This window comes from Callithrix jacchus, chromosome 7 (assembly GCF_049354715.1).
Source record: "Callithrix jacchus isolate 240 chromosome 7, calJac240_pri, whole genome shotgun sequence".
Taxonomy (NCBI): domain Eukaryota; kingdom Metazoa; phylum Chordata; class Mammalia; order Primates; family Cebidae; genus Callithrix; species Callithrix jacchus.
Genome location: NC_133508.1, coordinates 115,184,745 through 115,211,419, shown reverse-complemented (window position 1 = coordinate 115,211,419; position 26,675 = coordinate 115,184,745). Strand labels below are relative to the sequence as shown.

Sequence of the window (26,675 nt, the reverse complement as noted above, 5' to 3'; positions counted from 1 at the left end):
AAAAAAATGCAAAGCACAAAAACTGTGGCACTAAATGGACCATGAAAAGGAGACTTGTTTAAAGTATGAGCTGAAACATGAGGGCAGAGCACTGACTTGTTCAACCTCAGCTAGTTCATCTTTTATGTGTGGAAATGGTTGGGTGGGCAGGTCACACTATGTTGCCCAGGCTGGTCTTGAACTCCTGGCCCCAAGCGATCCCTCTGCCTCAACCTTCCAAGGTGGTGAAATTACAGATGTGAGCCACTGTGCATAGCTCAGATAGTTCTTAAAATTTTTTGCCACTCTGAACATACATATGTTTAAAAATGACCTTGAAAGCACTTCAAGTACTGATTTTGGGGTTATAAATAAGTTTTGTGAGTAGGCAAATTCATAGAGAATTGACAAATAATGAGAATCAACTGTATAATGATACATTACTGAGAATCTTCTGAATTAACCATGATCAGTTAAATAATTGTTTTTGAGCAACAGTAACATTAATAAGTACACAGCCACCAAAGTTAATATCTTTGAAGTGATATTTGTTATATATAAAGCAAGTGGGGTATGTGTGCAGGTGTATTTCCTTCTTCCCTACTCCAGGAGCCCTTCACTTAGCTTACTTCTGCTTTGAAACTCACCCTGTAGCTGGGCTTCTATGAAGCCCAAATTTGGGTTAGATTCCCCTGACCTTGAGCTCCTACACTTTCCCCCATATCTCCACTGTATTACATATCACCTTACATAACCATCTGTGTGTTTACGCCTTATCCACTGGATTGTAACCTCTCTGGAGGGTTCTGTTTTATTCTTATTTCTACAACAAGGCGTTAACAATATATTGCTGTTCAATAAACTTTTACGGAATGAATGAATCACAAAGAGATGAGTAATAAGAACCTAAAGTAGGATGACTATGATATAAACAGACCAACACATAGGATTAAGTAGTAAGAAATAGAATTTGTATAATTTGCCCATCAGCTGGATATAGGAAAGAGGAAGAATTTCAGACTGCCCATTTCTGGATTGAAAAAGGTGTGTACAGTTGTACTACTAATGAAAGTACAGAATATAAAGAGTACTTTTGAAGGGAAAGACAACTTTCACTGTGAACATTCCTGTAACCTTATTATTATTATTATTATTATTATTTTTTTTTGAGACAGAGTTTCGCTCGTTACCCAGGCTGGAGTGCAATGGCACGATCTCGGCTCATCGCAACCTCCGCCTCCTGGGTTCAGGCAATTCTCCTGCCTCAGCCTCCTGAGTAGCTGGGATTACAGGCACGCGCCACCATGCCCAGCTAATTTTTGTATTTTTAGTAGAGACGGGGTTTCACCATGTTGATCAGGATGGTCTCGATCTCTTGACCTCGTGATCCACCTGCCTCAGCCTCCAAAAGTGCTGGGATTACAGGCTTGAGCCACCGTGCCCGGCCCCTGTAACCTTATTATTAATCCCTTCATCTATGCTACTTCAATAGTTGGTAAGTTTCGCTGCATAAGACTGCATTCCTAGTTACTTCTCTGGCTAACTACCTCATTAAAATGTAAGATAATGTAAGGTAAATTTAATTTTTGACACTCCAAAACCCAGCACAACAATATTCGTTTGAATTGAATGTTGATGAAGATGTCCAGGAGACATTCTGATCTAGAGCTTAGAAATAATAGTTGGAGACAAATATTTAGAAAGGATCCTAACGCAAGCAATTTTTTTTTTTTGAGACAGAGTTTCACTCTGTCGCCAGGCGCCAGGCTGGAGTGCAGTGGCACAATCTCGGCTCGCTGCAACCTCTGCCTCCCGGGTTCAAGTAATTCTCCTGCCTCAGCCTCCCAAGTAGCTGGGACTACAGGCGCATGCCACCACGCCCAGCTAATTTTTGTATTTTTAGTAGAGACGGGGTTTCACCATGTTGGCCAGGATAGTCTCGATCTCTTGACCTCATGATCCGCCCACCTTGGCCTCCCAAAGTGCTGGGATTACAGGCTTGAGCCACCATGCCCGGCCACAGGTGATATTTTATAGCATGAAGAAGAAACAATTTTTGAAAAGAATCAAAGACAGAACTTTGGGAAGACCAGCATTTAAGGGGCACATCAATCAAGAGGAGACAATAAAAAAGACAGAGAGGTTGATCAGAGATCAACCTCGTGAGTGTCTGTTATGGCAGACACTGCTGGTTATATACCAAAAGAACCATTCATATCTTCTTTCTAGTTAACATATCTTTCTCCCAGAAATAGAGTAATGAACTCAAGGAAGGTGAGAGCATCCCCCAGTCCCTAGGGGATGACTCAGATTGATATAAATCAATCACAGTAATCGTATTTCCTTTTGCCAGTGATTGTATAAGAGCAGACATGTGACATGGTTCCAGTAAATGAGATGTAAGAGAAATGTTTGGGGGATTTTCCTCCGTATAAAGAGATATCTACCCAGGAGAAACCCCAGCACAGCATCCTGTCTTCAGATAATGAAAATTGGAGGCTATCTTACAATCCTGAAGGTAGACATCTATGACACAGTGAAAATGGCAGAATACAAAAACAGTAAGAGCCTAAGTTGATAGTGTTGCATCTCTAAATTAATCTTGGAACTACCTATCATTGGATTTAACAGATTCTCTTATTTGGAGCTGAAAGCATCCTGTCACCACTGGTGTCCAAAAGCCAAAAGACAGAAACTATTTCATGAAGGATATAGAAAAGTAAAAAAAGATGATAGAAAAGTATCTGTAAGAGTGAGAATGATTTTGGTTTCAGTAGTAATAGTTAATCCAGGTAAGCACTCAAAAAAAATATTAACAATGTGCAAGCATTATTTTAAAAACACATATATCCTCATTTATTCTCTCACAATTCTATGAGGTAGAGAGAATTGTGACCAATAAGAGCAAAAGCCAGAATGCAGCAAATTGAACATTAAGAGGGAAATGAAAATGAAACACTAAATTTAAATATTTCTAAAAAGCTGTCTGAAGTAAAGGAGATAGAGTTGTAATAAGGATAAAGGATGTTTTAAGACAGTCCAGAGAAGAAAACACTATAGAGAACGACATTTAAAAACATATAAGACATATGATAAAATAAATAATTGCTTAAATTACATATCAAAGAAGGTAAGATTTGATACCAATACAAGTAGATGAGACTTGAATAAAAACTAGAGGTGGGCTCTGAGATCAAAAGAAAACAGATGACAAATATATAAATTTAAAGGTAAAAGGACTAGGAAGACCAAAAAGTTCATACACAGTATCAATCCTGTTTAAAAAGAGAGGGGTGGGGGAACACCCAATGCTAAGGATTCAGAGTAAAGTAAGGTGTTTGATAAGAATGGTGGTAGTTCAGGATAGCAATTATGGAAAATAAAGAAGCAGCTGATCAGAAACAATTACTAAATCCTACTAAGGACCTAGCTGAAACCAGAAACCATAATGAATGAACATCTATTTATTTACAAATTTTTTATTAAGGATCTTTCAAATGCCAAGGTACCTTTCTAGGTGCTAGGGATATAGTATGAACAAAAATCCCTGGCTCATTCTCAATACCTTCCAGTGGGGGGAGATATAATGAAAAAAATTTAAATACTATAAGCTGTGTTAGATGTGGTAGAAGCTAAGAAAAATGAAGCAGAAAATGGAAATAAAAGGATTAAAAATTTAGATGGGGGTGGCCAGAAATGATTTCAGAGAAAATGGTGTTTGCACCATGATCCGAAAGGAAAGGAGGAAAGCTGTGTATGTATATGGTAGAAGTTATTGGATAGAGTGAAATATCAAACACCAAAGCCTAGAATTGAGGGAATGCAAGGCATCTTTGAGGAACTGCAAGATGGCTGAGTCATAATGATAAGAGATGGTGAAGGTGTTGAAAGATGATCAGAGAAATAACAGGTGCAATACAGAGCCTTGTAGGCCACTACAGTCTTTGACTTGTATTCTGAGGGAAGATATTATGCCATTGGAGAGTTTTATGGAGAATGACAAGTCACTTTGATTCTTAGGGTGCGGGAATGATGGTGGTCAAGAGTGGAAGACCAAGAACTGATGGGCACAGCGGCTCAGACCTTTAATCCCAGCACTTTGGGACACTGAAGCAAGAGGACAGCTTGAGGCCAGGAGTTTCAGACTAGCCTGGGCAATATAATGATCCCGCTTTAAAAAAATATAAAAAATGTCAGCCAGATATGGTGGCACGTGCCTATAACCCTAGCTACTCAGGAGGCTGAGGCAGGAGGACTGTTTGAGCACAGGAGTTTGAAGTTACAGTCAGCTCTAACTGTACCACTGTACTCCACCCTGAGTGACAAACACACCGCCTCTGGGTGAAAAGAAAAAATAATTTACATATACACACACACACACACACACACACACACACACACACAGTTCAGCTGGTTTGGACCATAATGTAGCAGTGGAGGTGATCAGAAGTGGTAAACTTCTAGATATATTTTAAAGGTAAAGTCAATAGGATTTCTTGGTGAATCAGACAGGGGATGTGAGGAAAAACCAGTAACACCACCAAGGTTTTTCAACTTCAGCAAACTGAGAGAACAGACTTGCTACTTATAAAAATAGAGAGGGGAGAAGGGAGAAACTGGGGAGTTCAATATTGGACATATTAAAGATGCATGGGGCCAGGCACAGTGGCTCAAACTGGTAATCTCAGCACTTTGAGAGGCCAAGGCAGGAGGACTGCTCGTGGCCAGCAGTTGAGACCAGCCAGGGCAACATAGTGAGACCCTTCTCTACAAAAAATTTAAAAATTAGCCTGGTGTGCTGATGCATGCCTGTAGTCCTAGCTGCTCAGGAGGCTGAGGCAAGAGGAATCACTTGAGCCCAGGGGCTCAAGGCTGCAGTGAGCTATGATTGCACCACCACACTTTAGTTTGGGCAACAGAGATCCTGTCTCTAAAAAAAAAAAATAAACAAACAAATGAAATAAGATGCATGGAAATTCCAGTAGGCAGTTGGATATATGAGTCTGGTATTCACAGCAGTCCAGACGGAAGAGAAAAATTTGGGAAGAATATAGGTGATATTTAAAACCATGAGACTAAAGGAAATAAGTAGAACCATAGGGAAAAGGGCCACATGAATTGAGTCCTAGGATTCACAAAAACAGCAGTAATAACTATTACTAGGAAAGTAGGACCTCTTCCTCGCCCCCTGAGATGAACCCTAATTATTCTAAGCCAATATGACACAAAGTAAGCCTGTGACTCAACTCTGGTCAAGACAAGGTTAGTAAGTTTAGCAACTGTGGATGGGGTAGAGAGTAGGTAGCAAAAACTTTCTCCTTCCATTTAATAATCATGACTGCATGACACCTGGAACTGTGGCAACCATTATGTAATCATTAGGGGCGTTAAGAAGCTGAGGATGATAGAGTGCAAAGTTGAAAAAAACATGGATACCTCATAAATTGTTGAGCTAATCAATCAGCCTTAGAGATGCTCTACCCCTGGATTTTTTATTTTTAAGCCACTTAATAAGGGTTTTCCTCACTTGTGGTCAAAAGTATCTGGATATAATATCTCATTTAATTTTCAAAACAATGCTTAGGGTACCAAAGAGTAAATAAACTTACAAAAGGTTAAAGAATCTGGCACAGTCACTGAAGTAGCAAATGGTGATTTAACGCTCATCTGACTCCAAAGTCTATCTGAACTGATTCAGAGTTGTGGATTTAAAGACTGGACACAACTAAAAGGCAAAGGGGAGTGGAAGGGGTGACAATTATTGAAGTGATTGGCAAAGAAGTAAAGCCAGCAAGTAAGAGATGGAAACAAAAGAGAAGTGTCAAAAGACTGGAGGAACAGATGAAGTACATTAGGAAACAAACTTACAAAAGGTCGTCTTAAGGAGACTATCAGACTTGAAGATTTTTATTGTTTGAGTTATCTGGATGAAGACTAGATACGGGCTGTGGCCATAAATAGTGAGGAAATTGCATTTCAAGTAGTCAAGGATTAATGTAGTAAAATTTATTACACGGCACACATTATTTTATGCACTTGGGATTCTGTGTTAGGCAACCTGAAGTTCCTGGGCTGTAACCTGGCCAGAGGCTTGAAGTCTTTACCCAGAGATATAAACAGAGCACAAGAATCAGGCTGACAATTGAGATGACAATGACTCACATTCATGAGCTTGTTTCAAATAATTTAACATACACTAGGAAATGGAAATTAAATGTTTAATGAATGAATGATCTAACTGATCATTCGGCTTCTGACGCTTCAAACCATTGCTCAATAAACTACAGGCTATTGGTTAGACTGACAGAAATAACTGTCTGAAAACAAATGTGAAGTCTCCACAAAGTGATCCATGATTTCATTTCACCTTCACTCACTAGAATGATCAAGACAAGAGGGTGAGATATTTGTCTATTTTGCTTACTACTGTATCACTAGCACTTAGAACAATACCCAGATTAATAAGCACCTACTAGATACCAGGCATTATGTTAATCTCAAAGGTAAAGATAGCTACTGCCGTTGACAATTTGTCACTTAAAGGCTCTAACTAAAACCTCTTGATCTTCATGTATATCGAAGTGCATAGTTAAGGAGCAAGGTTAAGAACCTAAAAGCATTCGTCCTGGATAAAAGGAGTCTACTTAAAGTTTCATATGCACTTAAAATTTTTTAAACTACCATTCTTGCTTGAAAAATCAGTATTTGCATTATTGCCACAATTAGATAACCTAACATAAACATTGATTATGATAAATCATAGAAAAATAGTTCCTCCAGATGTTTATTCTAAAAAATTTAATTCCTTCTTTCTTCTAAGTACATGTCCCTTCAACTATTTTTTTAAATGAAGTGAGAATATTAGTTAATATGAAGCAACATAAAAGAACGAATGGAATCAGAAGGCAAATTCCAAAGAGATCACTGCTATAAATAGACATGGAAATGTCAGAACAGAGAAGCCAAGTTCCACTAAAAAACAACAACAAAATTGTTATACCAAATGAGTCTTATATCTCGTACCCACACACTTCCACTTAAGGATTTCACTGGCAAAGATCCTTGATATTTCAATAACCAATGTTCAGAAGGAAATGCTGACAGTAAAAGTAGATATCCTGATTATAAAAGTTAAGATGTTTTTACGTCTGTACATATTTTTTTTTTTTTTGAGACGGAGTTTTACTCTTGTTGCCCTGGATCTCAGCTCACCGCAACCTCCACCTCCCAGGTTCAAGTGATTCTCCCACCTCAGCCTCTGGAGTAGCTGGGATTACAGGCATGTGCTACCACGCCCAGCTAATTTTGTATTTTAATAGAGATGGGAGTTTATCCATGTTGGTCAGGCTGGTCTCGAACTCCTGACCTCAGGTGATCAGCCCGCCTCAGCTAAAGTGCTGGGATTACAGGTGTGAGCCACCATGCCTGGCTCTGTACAGATTCTTCTTCCTCTTATACCTAAGAAGCAGAAAACCTCCAACCCAAACATTGATGCTTCATATAGAAGATATTTCATGAAATAAAGAGCACTGGATTAGGAATCTAGTCTTGGCTTTGCAGTTAATCTTGCCACTTTATAGAAGGCACTCAGCAATCTGTGTTAGTTTTCTCCAACATATAATGAAATAAATGGACAAGATTATCTTCACCGTCTTTCCAAGTATGATGTTGTAAGAAAAATTTGTGTGAAGCTACCTTTCAGTGCCATCTGGCCTCAAAGGCCCTTCACATTCATAATCGTATATTCAACAATTTGTTGAGTTCTACCTTTTTAGGAAAATGTTAAGTAAAGAATTCAACTCGGTATTTATTAAACTTTTACCAACATAAAAACATACTGGGCAAACCAAAGCATAAGATCCAGTTTTTGACCAGCTCTTTAATACAGAGGAAGAGAAAAGGGAAAGATTTCTGTACTCATAATATTTACTACAATCTAGCCAGGGAAACAAAATTTAATTCAGCTTAATTCCTCAAACATTAATTATGTTTTGTGTAAAAGGGTAGTTTTCCAATTTCGATGAATATAAGAATCAACTATGATGCTTGCTTTCCAAAAAAAAAAGCCGGCGCAGGGGCTCACGCCTGTAGTTCCAGCCCTTTGGGAGGCTCTGGCAAGTGGATCATAAGGTAAGTAGTTCAACAGCAGCCTGACCAACAAGGTGAAACACTGTCACTACTAAAAATACAAAAATTAGCCAGGCACCTGTAGTCCCAGCTATTTACAAGGCTGAGGCAGGAGAGTCGCTTGAACCCGGGAGGCAGAGGTTGCAGTGAGCCGAGATAGCGCCACTGCATTCCAGCCTGGGTGACAGACCGTCTCAAGCAAAAAAAAAAAAAGAAAAAGAAATACAGATTCCCCAAAACATGATTCAGTAGGTAAAGGTAGGGCTCAGGTATCTGCATTTCTAAAAAACACTTGTTAAGAAACACTACCTTAGTCTAGCTAGCAAAAAGTTGGAGTTAAGAGTCCTGTTAAAAGAAAAACTTTGAATTGGCTCGTGACTAGGAGAGCTCCCAACTGAAAGTAGTTCAATGGCTCAGGGGTGACAGGATAGGAAGCACTTTCATAGGCTGAATGCAGAAACAAGACAAAAAAAAAAAAAAAACATTAAAGTGGAACAGCCTAATTTGGACCATTCCAGTGAAAAGTCCCTAGTTAAAGGTTAATTGGCAGTTTCTGACTAGTTAAGTTTACATTGAGTTAGGTTTTGGTTTGCTTATGCAGGAACACAGGGCACTAGAGGTACCTCACTTCCCATTTAATTATTTCAACAGTTTAAAAAAAGATGTTTCTAGAATCTGAATTCACTTGACTATATACCCATAACTAAAAACAAAGTGCAAGTCACTAAAAAGCAAAAGTCTGCCAGAACTTGTATACTTGTGTATTTCAGTGGTTCTCAATGTATCTGCACTTTAGGATTAACCCAGGAAGCTTTTCCAGATTCAAATATAGACCAATTAAATCAGTTTCTGGGAGTAAGAATTAGGGCTAACCTTTTTTTCTTTTTCCGAGATAGTCTCGATGTTGCCCAGGCTGGAGTGCAGTGGCACGATCTCGGCTCACTGCAACCTCCGCCTCCTGGGTTCAAGCAATTCTCCTGTCTCCGCCTCCAGAGTAGCTAGGATTACAGGTGTCTGTCATCACATCCAGATAATTTTTAAATTTTTAGTAGTGATGAGGTTTTACCATGTTGGCCAGGCTGGTCTTGACTGACCTCAGGTGATCTGCCCTCCTTGACTTCCCAAAGTGCTGGGATTACAGGCATGAGGCCCCACCTTTCTTATTTTTATTCTTATTACTTATTATTTATTTTGAAATGGAGTTTCACTCTTGTTGCCCAGGCTGGAGTGCAATGGCACTATCTTGGCTTACCACAACCTCTGCCTCCCAGGTTCAAGCAATTCTCCTGCCTCAGCCTCCTGAGTAGCTGGGATTACAGGCATGTGCCACCATGCCTGCCACATTTTGTATTTTTAGCAGAGACAGGGTCTCTCCAGTTGGTCAGGCTGGTCTCGAACTCCCGACCTCAGGTGATCTCCCTGCCTCGGCCTCCCAAAGTGCTGGGATTACAGGCATGAGCCACTAAGCCTGGTCTATGTATTTATTTTCTGAGACGGAGTCTCGCTCTGTCGCCCAGGTTGCAGTGCAGTGACACAATCTCAGCTCACTGCAACTTTCACCTCCTGGGTTCAAGTGATTCTTCTGCCTCAGCCTCCCAAGTAGCTAGGACTACAGGCACGTGCCACCATGCCCGGCTAAGTTTAGAGATGGGGTTTCACCATATTGGCCATGATGGTCTTGAAGTCTTGACCTCCTGATCGCCCACCTTGGCCTCCCAAAGTGCTGGGATTACAGGCATGAGCCACTGCTCTTGGCTCATATTTTTAAAAAGCTCTCTGTAGCTGATTTGGATAACCACTGAATAAGTAAAAGGTCATTGCAACTGGTTAGTCAGGTTGAGTTTCATGAAACAAAAACAAACTTTTAAATCTGGATTTTTTTATTTAGCTAAAGGTTAATGGAAATGACAAATGTAAAAGAAGAACTGATTATCGAAATATATGATCCAATAGAAAAAGTAACAATGCTTGACCACAAAATAAAGGGAGAATACGAACACTAAATACATGAATTTTAGACATTGTTTTTCAACATGCAAAATGTTAAGTTTTGTAGGTAGTTATACTGACACAAGTTTGGAAACATTAAGGTATAAGATCAATTTACAGTAAATTACAATTATATTAGTGCATATTTATATACAGCAGCTTTATTATAAATTACTGTAGTGTATGCTATGGAATAAGCCAAACTCAACTTAAGAACTGGATGATAAAGCCAGTTATTTAAGATAGATGCTTTCAGGAGTCCCAAACTTTATTTTTCTTGAGACAGAGTCTCATTGTCACCCAGGCTGGAGTGCAGTGGCGTGATCTCACCTCTGCCTCCCTGTTCAAGCAATTCTCCTGTCTCAACAACGAGTAGCTGGGATTACAGCCGCCCGCCACCATGCCTGGCTAATTTTTGTATTTTTAATAGAGATGGCGTTTCACCATGTTGGCCAGACTGGTCTCGATCTCCTGATCTTGTGATCTGCCCGCCTCAGCCTCCCAAAGTGCTGGGATTACAAGCGTGAGCCACTGTGCCCAGCCAGGAGTCCGAAACTTTCCTTTTTTTTTTTTTTTTTTATATTTTCTACTTCTGTTTCATAGTCCAAGATGGCTATGAAGAGTCCCAGACTTCCAACCTAACATTAATACCCAAAGTAATGGGAAGCTGCAAGTGTTATGTCTTACAAGCAGAGGTGGAGGGCTCTAAACTTTTCTCTAAAAACTGGTAATCTATTTCCCATATATCCTATGAGGATGTTATATCTCCCATGATCCTAGTCAAGACAGATCCTGCCAATGAATATGAGGAGTAACCAAACAAATACTCCATTAATAATCAAAGAGGCCTTTGGTAAAATTCAGTAAAGATGTTTATTCTCTTATTAGATTTAAAGAACACTGAAATGTTGGGAATGACACCTTAGCAACCCCTTAAATATTCCTCCCAGCTTCATTGAAGAAGTCCTAAAAAGCAGAGATTATTTATCATATTTTCACAAAGAACACCTGTCTCAAGCATTAATTATTCCAAAAGATTAAGCTATCAAGAATTTTATTCAGATTTCCATAACAGTATAATCTAAAACGTCTTTATGATATGCTCCTTTTGGCAGATGGGCTATTTTGTAGAGGAATCCAATATAAACAAATAGGATAAACACTGTCATAGATGCTGCACATAAACCCCCTGAATAATGTATCTGAAAAATAACACTAGTTGTCAGTCATCGTCAAATATATATGTGTTTATATAGAGATGTGTATACACACACTACCATAAAGCATTATGTTAGGCATATTAACCTATCCAAAGCAATTAGCAGTACAAAAAAACAAGTTTGTATCATGTTATACAACATGTGATTCTTCATATTTTTAAGTTAAATCTATTTTTGCCTTACATAAAGAGCTGCCTTCCCATGAAGAATTTTGGCTTAAGTCTTGACAAAAACTAATGCAAATAATTTAAAAATTCAAATGAAAATACTAAGTTATGAACCATACACTAGAAATTATAAACAGATACATCTCATTAACTGTCTTTTTTTTTTTTTTTGAGACAGTCTCACTCTATCACCCAAGCTGAAGTGCAGTGGAATGATCTCAGCTCACTGCAACCTCCACCTCCCAGGTTCAAGTGATTTTCCTGCCTCAGCCTCCAGAGTTGGGACTACAGACATGATACCACCACGTCCTGCTAATTTTTTTGTATTTTTAGTAGAGACCCCCGTTTCACCATGTTGGCCAAGCTGGTCTTTAACTCCTGACCTTAAGTGTTCCACCCACTTCAGCTAGGATTACAGGCGTGAGCCACCACACCTCGCCTACCTGTCTATAGACAGTTCCATTCTTTCAAGTCAGGCTGCCTGAGTTCAACTGCAGCTCTAACACTAATATGTGACCCTGAGTAAGTTAGTTAACATATCTATACCTCAGCAAAACAGAGATATTAACAGCACCTATATCATAAAGCCAATTATGAGAATAAATGAATTAATACACTAAGTTCTAAGTGTAAAGCCCTTAGAACAGTGCCCATTAAATACCATTAGCTATTATTAGCTATAACTCTGTTTTACAGTGTGCTATAAAGTGAAAACAAAAACATACAGATAACCCTTACTGTTATGGACCGTGAATCTAGTGGGAATTCCAAACAAACAGTAAATCATAGTATAATTACCATAATATGGTACACGAGAACAAATTAGATCTCTAAGTTAGAGTTTTAAATAGGCTTTCTAGAAAAAACAGGGACATCCCAGGCAACAGTAAAATGGAAGGGATCAGATGTGTGTTCCTCACAAAAAGGTATGTGCAAAGACCTAGAGACTGTGAAGAGGTAGAAATGACAAGGATGTTAAAAGGCTGGATTTAGGGGAAATCAATGGACATGAGCAATATCCTAATAATCTTCAGTCCTCTAACAATCCTTCATTTAGAAAATACTATCAAATTTTACATCCAAATCAGAGAAAACGTATCTGGTAACTCAGGAGCTTCTTAAACTAAGCAGCTTCTAAAAGGGAAACAAAAAAACACTGTAAAAATACAACAGGTTTGGCTGGGCATGGAGGCCCACCCCTGTAATCCTAGCACTTTGGGAGGCCAAGGCGGGCAGATCACCTGAGGTCAGGAGTTCGAGATCAGCCTGGCCAACATGGCAAAACCCTGTCTCTACTAAAAATACAAAAATTAAGGCCAGGCTCCGTGGCTCACGCCTGTAATCCCAGCACTTTGGGAGGCCGAGGCGGGCAGATCACCTGAGGTCAGGAGTTCGAGACCAGCCTGGCCAACGTGGCAAAATCCCATCTCTACTAAAAATACAAAAATTAAGGCCGGGCTCGGTGGCTCACACCTGTAATCCCAGCACTATGGGAGGCCAAGGTGGGTGTATCACAAGGTCAGGAGCTCAAGACCGTCCTGGCTAACACGGTGAAACCTCATCTCTACTAAAAATGCAAAAATTAGCCGGGCATGGTGGCACGTGCCTGTAGTCCCGGCTACTTGGGAAGCTGAGGCAGGAGAACTGCTTGAACCTGGGAGGTGGAGGTTGCAGTAAGCCAAGATCGTGTCATTGCACTCCAGCTTGGGTGACAGAACAAGACTCCATCTCAAAAAAAAAAAAAAAAATTAGCTGGGCATGATGGCAGGTGCCCGTGAGGCGGAGGGTGCAGTGAGCTGAGATCGTGCCACTGCACTCCAGCCTGGGCAACAGCAACTACATCCCAAAAAAAAAAAAAAGAAAAAAAAAAAAATTAACAATGAAAAGTTATCCTGGCTGGGCATGGTGAATCAGCCTGTAATCCCAGCACTTTGGGAGGCCAAGGCAGGAGAATCGCTTGAGCCCAGAAGTTCAAGACCAGCCTGGGGAACAACTAGCTACAGTAACCAGCGAAGTACAAACGGCTAAGATTTTACTTTGCCATGGCTAATCACAAGATTTTGTGAACTCAGAAGTAACACATATTTAGCCAAATAATTAGCTAATATTTTCCCACAATACAGTTGCTGTTGCAGAATATCAAGTTTTACCAAAACTAAGATTTGAATGTAGCAGTTTATTACAAAAAATTTACCTAAGTGGAAGATGTGGATTATTCGTTTCTAATCACGAAATACCAGAGGATTAAATATTTTAATAATAATAATCTCTATTTTCACAGCACTTTTCTGATATTTGAAGAGCTCAGAGATACGTCATTTGAGGTAAATAGTGCTAAGCTTGAGAAATGCCTTTTGGTCTAGACTAATTCCAACGGGTTATCATTATAGAATACCCATACGCCCAAGAGAATCTAAAACAAAAAAAAGAGAGAAATGGAGGTCCCGGCCAGGCGTAGGGGCTCACGCCTGTAATCCCAGACTTTGGAAGGCCAAGGCAGGAGGATCACTTGAGAAGAGTTCAAGACCAGCCGGGCCAACATAGGGAAACCCTGTCTCTACTTAAAAAAAAAAAAAAAAAAAAAAAAAGCTAGTTGTGGTGGCTCACACCTGTAATCCCAGCACTTTGGGAGGCTGAGGCAGGTAGACACCTGATGTCAGGAGTTCAAGACGAGCCTGGCCAACATGATGAAACCTCATCTCCACTAAAAATCTGAAAATCAGCTGGGCGTGGTGGTGGGCACCTGTAATCCCAGCTACTACGGAGGCTGAAGCAGGATAATCACTTGAACCTGGGAGGTGGAGGTTGCAGTGAGCCAAGATTGCACCACTGTACTCCTGCCTGGGCAACAGGGCAAGACTCTGTCTCAAAACAAAACAAAAATTAGTCAGGCATGGTGGCACACACCTATAATCCCAACTGCTCCAGAGCCTGAGACGCAAGAATCCCTTGAACCTAGGAGGCAGAGGTTTCAGTGAGCCAAGATCATGCCACTGTACTCCAACCTGGGCAACAAAGCGAGTCTCCAAAAAAAAAAAAATGAGGTCCTTATTTTCAACATTGAGTGATAACTAAATTGTAATATACAGAAATTTGTTTTGAAGGTAAATTACAGCACTCTGGTAAATTAGATTGATCAGAAGGTCTGATTGTATTGTCTAATAAAATATGAAAAAAATCAAGACATTCTCAAAACACAACTGGAAAATATCTACCTAGCTGCACACCCAACACTGCTTTTACTGTTTTTCTATATAATATGGTTAAACCTGTAGTCCAATACGTGCACTGATTTTTCAAATGCAAATCCCACCACAATTTAAAGGGATGGCCACAAATACTGAAAGAGATGATCAGAACTATAAACGGATACGACAAGGCATGAAAACCTGATTAAAGGTAAATTATGGCTCATGTCTATCTACTTGCATATTAACTGCTATTTTGGTGCCTGAGCAAGTGAACACATTACTTTCAGGTTTTCAGGAAGAATGCAGCATGTATTTCTCACAATTAATCTTAAGAGTTGCTGGAAAAGTATTTTTCTTAGACCTAACCAAAGACAAAATGCCACAAAGTTGAGAAAGTTCATTTTATCTCATTCTTTGTTATTTAAATAGAAATAACTCTGGGAAAAAGAGTCACTGTGATATACTCAATGATAAACAGAGTAACACTTCTAATGTATCCTAACGATTCCTGGAACTATTACTATTAACACAGTAAATTACATGCCACGATATGTTGAAGAAGGTCTGAAGAAATGTCTAAAATTTCTTGGTAACACAAGTACATAAGAGAAAATGCCAATTTATATATATACATACATACACACACACCTACATACCTAGTCCTGTGATGACAATTCAGAACATTATGTTACAGTTGAGTACTCACAGGTTGGGGTGGGAGAAACTATGCCTAAAAAGCTAAAAAATCAATTTTTTGTTCTTAAGAGACCTTAGTAACAATGGCCATGGACACGTACAAATACTAAGTTACTAAATCTGACTAACACTGAACTTTGGGAACAATCACGTTTTTGGATAAAGAAAAGGGCAGTCGGCTGAGCACGGTGGCTGACGCCTCTAATCCCAGCCCTTTGGGAGGCCGAGGCGGGCGGATCACAAGCTCAGGGGTTTGAGACCACCCTGGCCAACATAGTGAAACCCAGTCTCTTGCTAAATAATAATAATAAAAAAACACACAAAAAATTAGCTGGGCGTGGTGGCGGGAGCCTGTAATCCCAGCTACTTGGGAGGCTGAGGCAGGAGAATCGCTTGAACCCGACAGGCGGAGGTTACAGTGAGCTGAGATGGCGCCGCTGCACTCCAGCCCGAAAGTGCAAGACTCCGTCTCAAAAAATTTTAAAAAAGGAAAACGACAGTCATATTGTTAGAGCCACATCCACATTATTTTAAACAAAAACTTAAAATATGGTCAAGAACTAACAAGCTTCCAGTTTGAATTCACCAACCCTCCCCTTGGGATAAAACTCAAAAATCTGACAGTCTGGAAGTAAAATACAGGGACACTTTACTACCCTGAAAATCATGCTCGGTTCCCGCTAGGCAGTGCAGACGGTTTCGGAAGCATCACCGCGCGGCATCCTGGACGCGCTTCTCCTGGCGCCCTTCGGGCGGCAGCGCTCTCGTGACACTGCTGCGTCGACGTCACGCCCGTCGTTGTTACGCCCTTCCCCGCGGTCAACGAGAATGACCCATGGCGGAAAATTATACCGCACTACCTCCCTGAGGCGGCTACCGGTAAGAAACAATCTTTTCTTCAGGCTTCCCACCACCTAACCCAGTCGCAGTCAACGCGCCACCGTCACCCACCACCCTGCAGGAACAATTACCCAGCCTCACCCCAAGATCACGCGGAAAGGAGGCGCCAAAAGAAACTCTATTCTCGCGAAATTTTAAACTTAATTCTCGCGACGTCTCTGTTCCGGTCCTTCTTTCTCAGCCCTAGCCTCAGACTAGCGCGTTGCCTCGGAAACATCGCGAGATTTCCTTTCTTCAGTCTCCGCCCCTTTACGACACGATGGTCGCGCAAGAATGTGATAGAGCTTCAACGGCCGCCATTTTCTTTCTTTCTTAGCTGGTAGCTGAGAGGAAGTCTGTGAACAAGCCGCAGCGGCTCCTATAGTGCAACCATGGCGGACTATTCAACAGTGCCTCCACCCTCTTCTGGCTCAGCTGGTGGCGGTGGTGGCGGCGGTGGTGGTGGGGGAGTTAACGACGCTTTCAAAGATGCACTGCAGAGAGCCCGGCAGGTAAGTGCGGACCGCGCGGCGGGATCCCGAAAGCTCATGGTAATTGGCCGCTGACTGAGTAGGCCGCGAACGCTCAGCGCAAGAGGAAGAGGAAAGAGGTGTCCTTCCGGGCTGAAATGTGAAAAGACACGTTTCCCCATGTTGGTAATATTGATTAGAGACCAGAACTCAGTTTTGTGTTTTTAGTGTCTAATCCAGTTAGAACCCCGACCCGTGCTACGCAAAGAAGGCCTTAAGTCTTTCTCCCGCTTTTGCGGCACTCGCGTTTCTCCCGTGAGCTAGCTTAGCCTCCTCGTTTCCTCGAGATGCATATTCTCTTCTAGGGAATAAAGCGTAGGTAGTTTCATACCATTTAGTGAAAGGTTCTGGTAATGAGTTTGGGAAAGAACTAGGGTCTGTTTCCTGGAGCCATAGCCAGGGAAGGGATCTGTCACTAAAGTAGCCTTTACAGTTCATTTCTGTTCCCTCTCGCAATTAAAGCCGCTTTAGGTACCATTCACCTTCACACCTTACAAGGAAGGGACTTGAAAGCAGTCTTCCTCAGGGCGGGATTTACGTGTCAGTCTATTCTACCAGTCCGCCCCCCTTATTTCTCAAAATGGCCTCAGGCCTATTATACCGGAGGTTTCAATTTGAATCTGCCTCTCTGTTCAGAGTCGTAAACTGACCAGACCTCTTTGTATTACGTAGTGCGTACATTTGCCCTGAAGGCACCACTTTTCCCAGACGAAAACTGTTAAAATAGTGCGTGTATTCTAGGAAAATGAAAGGTTTCTTAACTTGAACTTTACGTTTTTGGATATTCCCCTGATATATTTAAAATTTCAAAATGTGTGGTGTTGATATGGATTTGCATGTAAGCAAAAGAATCCTATTCTCTCTGACACTGTGCGTATTGTACTAGGTGCTGGACATTTTTAATTAGTGTTAAGCTAATGGTAATTAGAAATCAGTTTTGTGGTGTGTTTTGATTGCATTAGGAGTTAACTTTTTACCTTCCGGTACAATTAAAGGAACATTGAGTCAAAATCAGAATTCATAAAATCCGTTGTAATGTAGCACATCTAATGTAAACACATTATAAATATATACCTGTATTGTTTATGTCAGAAATATTAAGGATGATCAACAAAAGGTCAACATTAATATTCTGCAGGTTTTTTTCCCACGTAATTTAAGAAATTCTGAACATGTTTAGACTAGCAGAAGGATTTATATAACTGACAAACTGTCAGCGGGTTTTATGAGATTGGTTTGGAAGACTTAGGGAACTATTTTATTTACTGGAACCAGCTATTTTACTAGAACCAGCACGTTGGATTAATTTGTGTCGCACACTGTAGGTAGATACTGAAGTTGTGTCTGTGTGTTGTTGCTGCTGTTTGTGTTTTTTTGTTTTGAGATGGAGTCTCGCTTTGTCACCCAGGCTGCAGTGCAGTGGCACCATCTCAACTCATTGCAACCTCCACCTCCCAGGTTCAAGTGATTCTCCTGCCTCAGCTTACCCAGTAACTGGGATTACAGACGCGCACCACCATGCCTGGCTAATTTTTTTTTTTTTTTAAAGTAAAGATGGGGTTTCACAATACTGGCCAGGCTGGTCTCGAACCCCTGACCTCCACCCACCTCAGCCTCCCAAAGTGTAGGGATTACAGGCGTGAAACACTGCGCCCAGCCTTGTTTTTTTGGTTTAATGAGTGAATTGGTTCCTACTGAGAGGCTATGATATAGTTCCTTGACCAAGTGCAGATTAACAGGATTATTTGGTTAATACTTTAACGATAGCAGACAAAAGATGAACATTTAATTCATTTGCTTGTTTTATAAGTGTTTATAGAGTTTCTACCATGAGGCAGGCACCTTGTATGGGACACAGGTTGGAAAGGGATGCCCAACTTCTTAAGTAAAGGGGTGATATTTGATCAAGGGATTATAGAATGAATGAAAAAGTTTGGCCAGTAGAGAAAAGAAGCAGGATGTACGGAAGTATGAGGATTTGGGGGAAAGACAAGAACACAGGAGTGAAGTCACTGGAAGATAGTGCGGGATGGGAGGACATGAAACAAGGCCAGGAGAGGTACTGGTGGATCCAGATACGGAACACCTTGGGTTGCAGTGCTTTAATTAAAAATTGGATTTCATGCCGGGTACAGTAGCTCATGCCTATAATCTTAACACTTTGGAAGGCTGACACAGGCAGATCACTTGAATTTAGGAGTTTAAGACCAGACTGGCCAACATGGTGAAATCCCATCTCTACAAAAAATACAAAAAGTATCCGGGCTTGGTGGCCTGCGCCGGTAATCCCAGCTACCTCAGAGGCAGGCACATGAATTGCTTCAAGCTGGGAGGTAGAGGTTGCAGTGAGTGGAGATCACCCTACTGCACTCAAGCCTGATCAATAGAGCGAGGCCCTGTCTCGAAAAAGAAAAATTGGATTTTATTATTAGGCTAAGCCATAATTTCTTGCTTTCGATTTTTTTAAGTATAGAAATTGTCATCAAACTGAAATTTCTTGTGTTACATGCCAAGACATCAGTTGTCCTGATATCTTTGCTGTAATGATTTCTTTCTTTATAGAAATGTGCTTAAATCTGAGATTCCTAACTTTAGCTTTTGACTAGAATTACCCATTACATTTGATGATGTCTCTAAATGTCAGTTTTAGCTGTTAGTCTGATGATATAATTTATGGAATATACAGAAGCATACTTAGACAAAAGAAACAAGTTAGGTTAATATCTGAACTACTTTTTCTTGTGTGTTTAAGAATATTGACTTAAGTTTCCAAAATTATCAACTAACCTTAAGTTTGTTTTCTTTGTCTAGAGTACTTTGCTGTTTTTTTGTTTTGTTTTGTTTTGTTTTGTGGCTTCTTTTTTTTTTTTTGTGGAAGGAAGGAAGAGATATGAGAACAGTTGCCTGCTCTCAAGGAGCTTCAAGGCTGTACCAGTTGAGGATGCCATTGGTATTTTTAGCTGGACAGTTTTGTTATTCATAAAAGCAGGACAAGTGATTATGATTCCTGGTCCGTATCTGGTAATGCCAGTAGTGTTAACTCTAGTTGGTTGTTGACATATGGTCATTTAGTTACCAATTTTTTTTTTCCTAGCTTATTTTCATGTGAAATTTTCATATTTTTGTGATATTCTGAGCTAAATTCAACACAGGGGCACCAGATTGCTGCTTTAGTTCAGAGTGTCCAGCCTGTGCACTTCAGAAATTTATTTTTGTATATTTCAAGCTGTAACTCCAGGGATTGTGATTGTTTGATTAGGTCTTTGGCAGTGGTATTAATAGCAACTTCTGTCTCTAGAACATGGGGAAATTAAAATGTATTTACTTGGTTTTTTTCCTTGAGGTTATAGGAAGGTAGAAATGAATCAGAGACTAGATGAGTAGCTAAGCAAGACTGTTAACCCTCATCCCTTCCCCTCTAGACAGCTATAAATTAGTCATTATGTATTTGATCATTCTTGCAGTCTCTTCTCTGACAATTATAAAAGTGATTCAGGCTGCACAATGTTGTTTTAATGAAATGAAAATATAGAATAGAGTTTTTTTTTTTAATTACCATTAGTTTCTTCAGTGAAAACTAGCATTTGAGCATGATTCTTTTTTGTGACAGGATAGCAAGGCTTGGTTGTGATAATCATGGTATGGTAATATTTCTAGTGTCCACATTTCTTTGCATGTCTGGTGTATGGGAACTAACTCCATCAGGACCTTGCCTGTAGTAGGTACTCAACATTTACTGAACTAAATCAATACACATTTTTGATGAATGAAAATACAAGTCAGCCCTCTGTATCTGTGGGCTCTGCATCTGCAAATTCAGCCAACCATGGATCAAAAATATTAGAAAAATGGAATAACAGTCCAGCAATACAAGTAATACAAATATAAACAGTACAACAACTGTGTATGTTGTATCAGGTATTGTAAGTAATCTAGAGATGACTTAAAGTATACCTAAGGATCTGCGTAGGTTATGCAGATACTGCACCATTTTATATAAGGAACTTGGGCATCTGTGGATTTTGGTATTTGCAGGGTTTCTGGAACCAAATCCTAAGGGTCTATAGTTGGTCATACCACCTGATTTTAGAGATTTTCTGATTCTGAGAAGATAATTAAGTAAACTACAATAATCTGTTCTTTTTTTTTTTTTTTTTTTGAGATGGAGTTTCACTCGTTACCCAGGCTGGAGTGCAATGGCACGATCTCAGCTCACCACAACCGCCGCCTCCTGGGTTCAGGCAATTCTCCTGCCTCAACCTCCCGAGTAGCTGGGATTACAGGCACACGCCACCACGCCCAGCTAATTTTTTATATTTTTAGTAGAGACGGGGTTTCAACATGTTGACCAGGATGGTCTCGATCTCTTGACCTCGTGATCCACCCACCTCAGCCTCCCAAAGTGCTGGGATTGATTACAGGCTTGAGCCACCGCGCCAGGCCAATAGTCTGTTCTTAACCTCGGCTGATACATTCCAAGACCCTCAGTGAATATCTGAAACCATAGATAGTAACGAATTCTGTATGTACACATGATAATTTTTTTTCCTATACATACATATATATAAAGCTTAAATTCTAAATTAGACACAGTATTAATGATAATAATAAAATGGAACAAGGCTGGTCATAGTGGTTCATGCTGGTAATCTTAACACTTAACTTTAACTAAGATAGCTGAGTTAGGAGGATCGCTTGAGCACAGGAGTCTGAGACCACCCTAGACAACATAGTGAAACCCTGTTTCTGTAAAAAAATACAAAAAAATTAGCCAGACATGGTGGTGCGTGCCTGTAGTACCAGCTCCCCAGGAGGCTGAAGTGGGAGAATTGCTTGAACTTGGGAGGTCAAGTCTACAATGTTGACAGTGTTGAGTCCTTTAGGTAGTTGCATAAGTGAGCCATGATTGTGCCGTTGTACTACAGCCTTGGGTAACAGTCTGACCCTGTCTCAAAATTTTAATTTAAAAAATCAAATAGAACAACTACAACAATACACTCCATTATTAACAAGAAGGGCAAGTTTTTAAAAATTAGACCAATATGCTGTAATAAGTTATGTGAATGAGGGGACTCTTCCCCAACCTCAGAATATCTGATTGTACTATACCGTAGTTAACTGAAACAACAGAGAACAAAAACAAGATAGAGACTGCTACGTCTCCCAAATTTCTTTTCAACTCCCAAATTCTTGGATTTCTCATTTCTTGACTTACTCAATAGAGGTGAGGAATGCTAAAACAGTGAAAGCAGGAAAAGTAACTTAACTCATTCAAGAAGTAGAGAATGGTCCAGATGGAAAGCTTGAATTATTTTTGTAAACTAAAATAAAGTAGCTGGGCACGGTGGCTCACACCTGTAATCCTAGCACTTTGGGAGGCCAAGGTGGGCTGATCACTTGAGGTCAGGAGTTCAAGCCCAGCCTGGCCAATATGGTAAAACCCTGTCTCTACTAAAAATACAAAAATTAGCCAGGCATGGTGGTGTGTGCCTGTAATTCCAACTACTCGGGAGGCTGAGGCAGAAGTATTGCTTGAACTCAGCAGGGTAGATGTTGCGGTGAGCCTAGATCGTGCCACTGCACTCCAGCCTGGGCAACATAGACTCTGTCTCAAAAAAAAAAATAATAATAATTAAAAGTTTCCCACACTTGATAATTGTCTAATAAAAATTGAATATGTTGAATTCTGGTACTCTGAAAAAGGAGTTGACTATAGTTGGAGGTTGTTTTTTAGGAATTATTTTTCTTAAATTCTCCTTGTAATCATATTGATCTTAGAAAATTGATCAAATCTGCAGTTCGTTTTGTTTTTTCAATTTTTTTTTTATTTTTAAGAGATGGAGTCTACTGTATTAGCATTGAACTTCCTGGCCTCAACCAGTTCTCTCCTGCCTCAGCTTCTGAAGTAGCTGGGACTGCAGGTGCCACTGGGCTGGGCTCCTTTATTGGTATTTTTATTAAAAGTTTTCATGTCTTTGTAACAGTTCTCAATTTTTGAAATGGTGTTACTGGTTCTTTAGAGTTAACTAAGTGTTAACTTTTATGTTTGTTGAAACAGAGTCTCGATCTGTCACCCAGGCTGGAATGCAGTGAAGTCTGCTCACTGCAATCTCTGCCTCCCAGATTAAAGTGAGTCTGCTGCCTCAGCCTCCTGAGTAGATGGGATTATGGGCACGCCTTCCATGCCCAGCTAATTTTTTTTTTGTATTTTTAGTAGAGACGAGGTTTCACTCCTGACCTCAGGTGATCCACCCGCTTCAGCCTCCCTAAGTGCTGGGATTACAGGCATGAGCCACTGTGACCAGCCTCAACTTTTTTCATTTGGATCATTTTTGAACTATTCAGTGGGTAAGGATGTATAAATAAGTGTCTTCGTCTTCTCTGTATAGAAGTTTCTTGGAGTTAAAGGCTCACTGCAGCCTCCACCTCCTGTGTTCAAGCAATTCTCCCACCTGAATCCCCAGTAGCTGGGATTACCAGCATGCCCCACCATGTCCAGCTGGTGTTTTTGTATTTTTAGTAGAGACAGGGTTTTGCTATGTTGGTCAGGCACCTGACCTCAGGTGGTCTACCCACCTCAGCCTCCCAGAGTACTGAGATTATTGGCATGAGCCACTGTGCTTGGCCAAGAAGTGTACCTTTTTTTAAATCAAGCAATCAGATACTTCATCCTAATATACTTTGTGATAGGTGTTTGCATTTTTAGATGGGGAAAAGGGAACTATAGGAGTCCTAGGAAATACAGTTGGCATATGGGAACTGATACACAATTAGACTTAAGTGATCCATGTTGAATTTATGACTTAAACACTTAATTCTAATTTTATCCTCTCCAGTTATCTGATGATGATAGAAACTTGAAGCAGTTATCCGTACCAGGATCTCTTTGGGAAATCCCAGTCACCAAAAGTTAGGTTTTCTTTAATATTTTCCTTGGAAGATTTTAAATATACTCAAAATTGAAAGAAATATGTAATAACTTCTCATGAGTCCATCACACATCTTCAATGATGAATGTACAGCATTATAGTGTAGAGCTTGGCCTATTGCTGACCATTCAGCGATGTTGCAGAACCTCTCCATGATTCCCCATGGAAAGGGGAACCACTCCAGTTCTCCTTTTGTAGAAAAATTCAGTAAATATCTTCTGGTTGTTCCCTGCTTGTGACTTGCAGCCAAGTGGATGTGGGTATGTGTAGGTGTGTTTTTAAGCAGTCTTGCTCTGTCACCCAAGCTGGAGTGCAGTGGTGTGACCTCGGCTCACTGAAACCTCCACCTCCTGGGTTCAAGTGATTCTCATGCCTCAGCCTCCTGAGTGGCTGGAACTATGGGTATGTACCATCACACCGGCTAATTTTTGTATTTAGTAGAGATGGGTTGCTCTTGAACTCCTGAGCTCAAGCCATCTACCCACATCTACCTCCCAAAGTACTAAGATGACAGGCGTGAGCCACCATGCCAGCAAAGCTGGATATTCCTTACATTTGTTCAATCAGGTACAAGAAATTACTTGCCCTACTGTAAAAGTTAAAAATCTTCTAAGAGAGGCCAGGCGGGGTGGCTCATGCTATAATCGCAGCACATTGGGAGACTGAGGCAGGCAGATCACAAGGTTGGGAGTTCCAAACCAGCAGCCTGGCCAATATAGTGAAACCCTGTCTCTACTAAAAATACAAAAATTAGCTGGGCATGATGGTGGGCACCGATATTCCCAGCTTCTGGGAAGGCTGAGACGGGAGAATTGCTTGAATCCAGGAGGCGGAGGTTTCAGTGAGTTGAGATCATGCCACTGCACTCCAGCTTGGGCAACAGAGCAAGACTCCATCTCCAAAAAAAAAAAAAAAATCTTTATGGTTTCACAGCTGAGGTTTTAAGACTTGAGCTCATCAGACTCCTGCATATATCCTTAGAAAAACATTGTCCAATAGAGCCACATGTTTTGTTTAACTCAACATATAGAAAATATTACCCTCTTGGCATGTGTTTAATATAAAAATTTTGAGATGATTTACATGGTTCCAGATTTTCAACATTCAGTAATTTTACTCTTAAAGCACGTGTCATTTCAGACTAGTCACATTTCAAGTACTTAGTAACCACATATGGCTAGTGGCTATCTTACTAGCCTTTGAGTCCCACAAAGTGTACACATTATCTGTGTTTACACACATCTTTTGAAATGTCATGAGAGAGAGAGCCAGATAGGATCTAGATTTTCTTTAAATCAGTTTGCTCTCTCTTAAGGATACCTAATTGATTGTTTCTTTGTTACTTCCTATAGGGATCTATCAGAAGCTTCATCACATGATTATTATGTTAACTGCCTGAAGTATTTATGGTAGCAGTAAAATGAGCTGTAATTTTAATTTGTCAAGTAAATTCTCTTATGTGATACTAAGTATTTCACATATATATTAGGAAGTGAAGGAAATTTAGTAACGAATAGTATGTAATAGTTTGTGGGGGGTTTTTTTGTGTTTTTTTTTTTTTTTTTTTTTTTTTGTCTTTTTAGATTGCAGCAAAAATTGGAGGTGATGCTGGGACATCACTGAATTCAAATGACTATGGTTATGGGGGACAAAAAAGGCCCTTAGAAGATGGAGGTAAGTTGTACTTGTAGGCATTTTAAATTGTTTTTCAGAGTGTTCAGTTGAAGTGATTATCAGTATTTTTCTATTATTTTATTGAGACATTACTTTTATCATAATGTTCTTAAAATTGTAAGGTGTATATTGGCCTAAAAGGGGTTGGGCAGGGGAGAGACCTAGACAAGGTAGGTAAAATTTGAGTCAACCAGAAAGTTTTGTCTTATTAGAAAAGTTTATTTTCCCTCTTTTAGTATTGTGCCAGATTGAAAATTTGCACAGACGTAAAAAAAAAAAAAGAATATAAATTACTTAGAAGGCATTTCACTGATTTTTCTTATACATGAATGGATTTTAATATGCTATGCTTTTGTCATTTTCCTATTTCCAATTTCACTTTAAAGGTTGAAATTGCTATAGTTTGCTACCCTAGGGTGTTGCAGGTTATAACTTTTCTTTTTTTTAATGTTCTTTGCTTTTAGTACTTTTGTGTTTCAGGTTTAGCTTTAAACCTGTGGATTAACAGTGGATTTACAGTGCTTTGTATTTTTAAAAAATTGTAATTCTTGAAGCTCCTGAACTTAGACGTCTGCATGTATTTTTTGTTTTAGGTTTGATGTATGAGTTTTGATACATTTTCTTTTTACCCCTTTTTTTAAAGGGAGAATTCTCACTGTGGCTGTAGAATATATTTGTAGCTTTTGACCAGAGAACTTGATTTCGTTTTATTTAAGTGTCTTTCATATTTATAGTGAGGTTTTTAATATACAAAGAAAAATGAGCTAATGATGCTTCAGATGTTGTATGTAATGTATTCTTTTTATTTTATGTGTAGATGGCTCTTGGACAAGTCCGAGCAGTACAACACACTGGGAGGGAATGCCCTCTCCTTTTAAAGGCAGGAATTTTTATTTATTACCTGTGTTCAGTATGTAAACGTGAAATAAACCAGTGGATTCTTAAATGGACACAAATATTTCTTGGATTATGTGTCTGAATTTTTGCTGCACAACATTCTGATGTTTAATCATTTAAGTTTGAAGGGGGGAGGAGAATGTAGTACTTTGAGCTGTAGGTTGTCAGTTCTAAGGTATGCATTGTATTCATCTGTATAATGGATTTAGATGAAGGTAGTTCTGTAGTTGCTTTGAGGTTTTTTTCCTAAAGTTTTATGCAGTGAAATGTTTGTTTATAAAAGAACAGTTTAGGTTGAGATTGCCTTGTAATGTTGTGGGGTTTTTTTGTTTTGTTTTTTGGGGGGCATAGCTTTGTGGTCACCGTCAGATACACTCAACTTTTAATATGTCAGATT

The 26,675-nt window shown here is 39.9% G+C and overlaps 2 protein-coding genes and 1 long non-coding RNA gene across 37 annotated transcripts in view; 2 read left to right on the top strand and 1 right to left on the bottom strand.

Annotated features, from left to right (window-relative positions):
• Positions 1–16,468, bottom strand: part of DNAJB4 (DnaJ heat shock protein family (Hsp40) member B4) — a 44,957-nt gene extending 28,489 nt beyond the window's left edge. For 4 of the 10 annotated variants that reach the window (XM_078332292.1, XM_078332294.1, XM_054236445.2 and 1 more), the window contains exon 1: positions 16,351–16,468. The gene's annotated coding sequence lies outside the window, so the exon portion shown is untranslated. Of the gene's footprint in view, positions 1–15,329; positions 15,412–16,025 lie in introns of all 10 variants that reach the window. The other 6 variants (XM_054236442.2, XM_054236448.2, XM_054236444.2 and 3 more) reach the window with 2 other exon arrangements.
• A 96-nt stretch (positions 16,469–16,564) lies between these two features.
• FUBP1 (far upstream element binding protein 1) overlaps positions 16,565–26,675 on the top strand; it is a 37,690-nt gene continuing 27,579 nt past the window's right edge. For 13 of the 26 annotated variants that reach the window (XR_013520205.1, XR_013520203.1, XR_004727000.3 and 10 more), the window contains exons 1-3: positions 16,565–16,760; positions 25,291–25,381; positions 26,199–26,261. Coding sequence is in view for 10 of the 26 variants with exons in the window: in XM_035251957.3 (XP_035107848.1) it covers positions 16,641–16,760; positions 25,291–25,381; positions 26,199–26,261 (274 nt within the window). In the remaining 16 variants the exon portion in view is untranslated. The remainder of the gene's footprint in view (positions 16,761–25,290; positions 25,382–26,198; positions 26,262–26,675) is intronic. The other 13 variants (XR_004727002.3, XR_013520213.1, XR_013520212.1 and 10 more) reach the window with 1 other exon arrangement.
• Positions 22,889–23,687, top strand: LOC144577032 (uncharacterized). The gene is made up of 2 exons (XR_013520214.1): positions 22,889–23,126; positions 23,615–23,687. It is a non-coding gene; the product is annotated as an uncharacterized LOC144577032 (long non-coding RNA).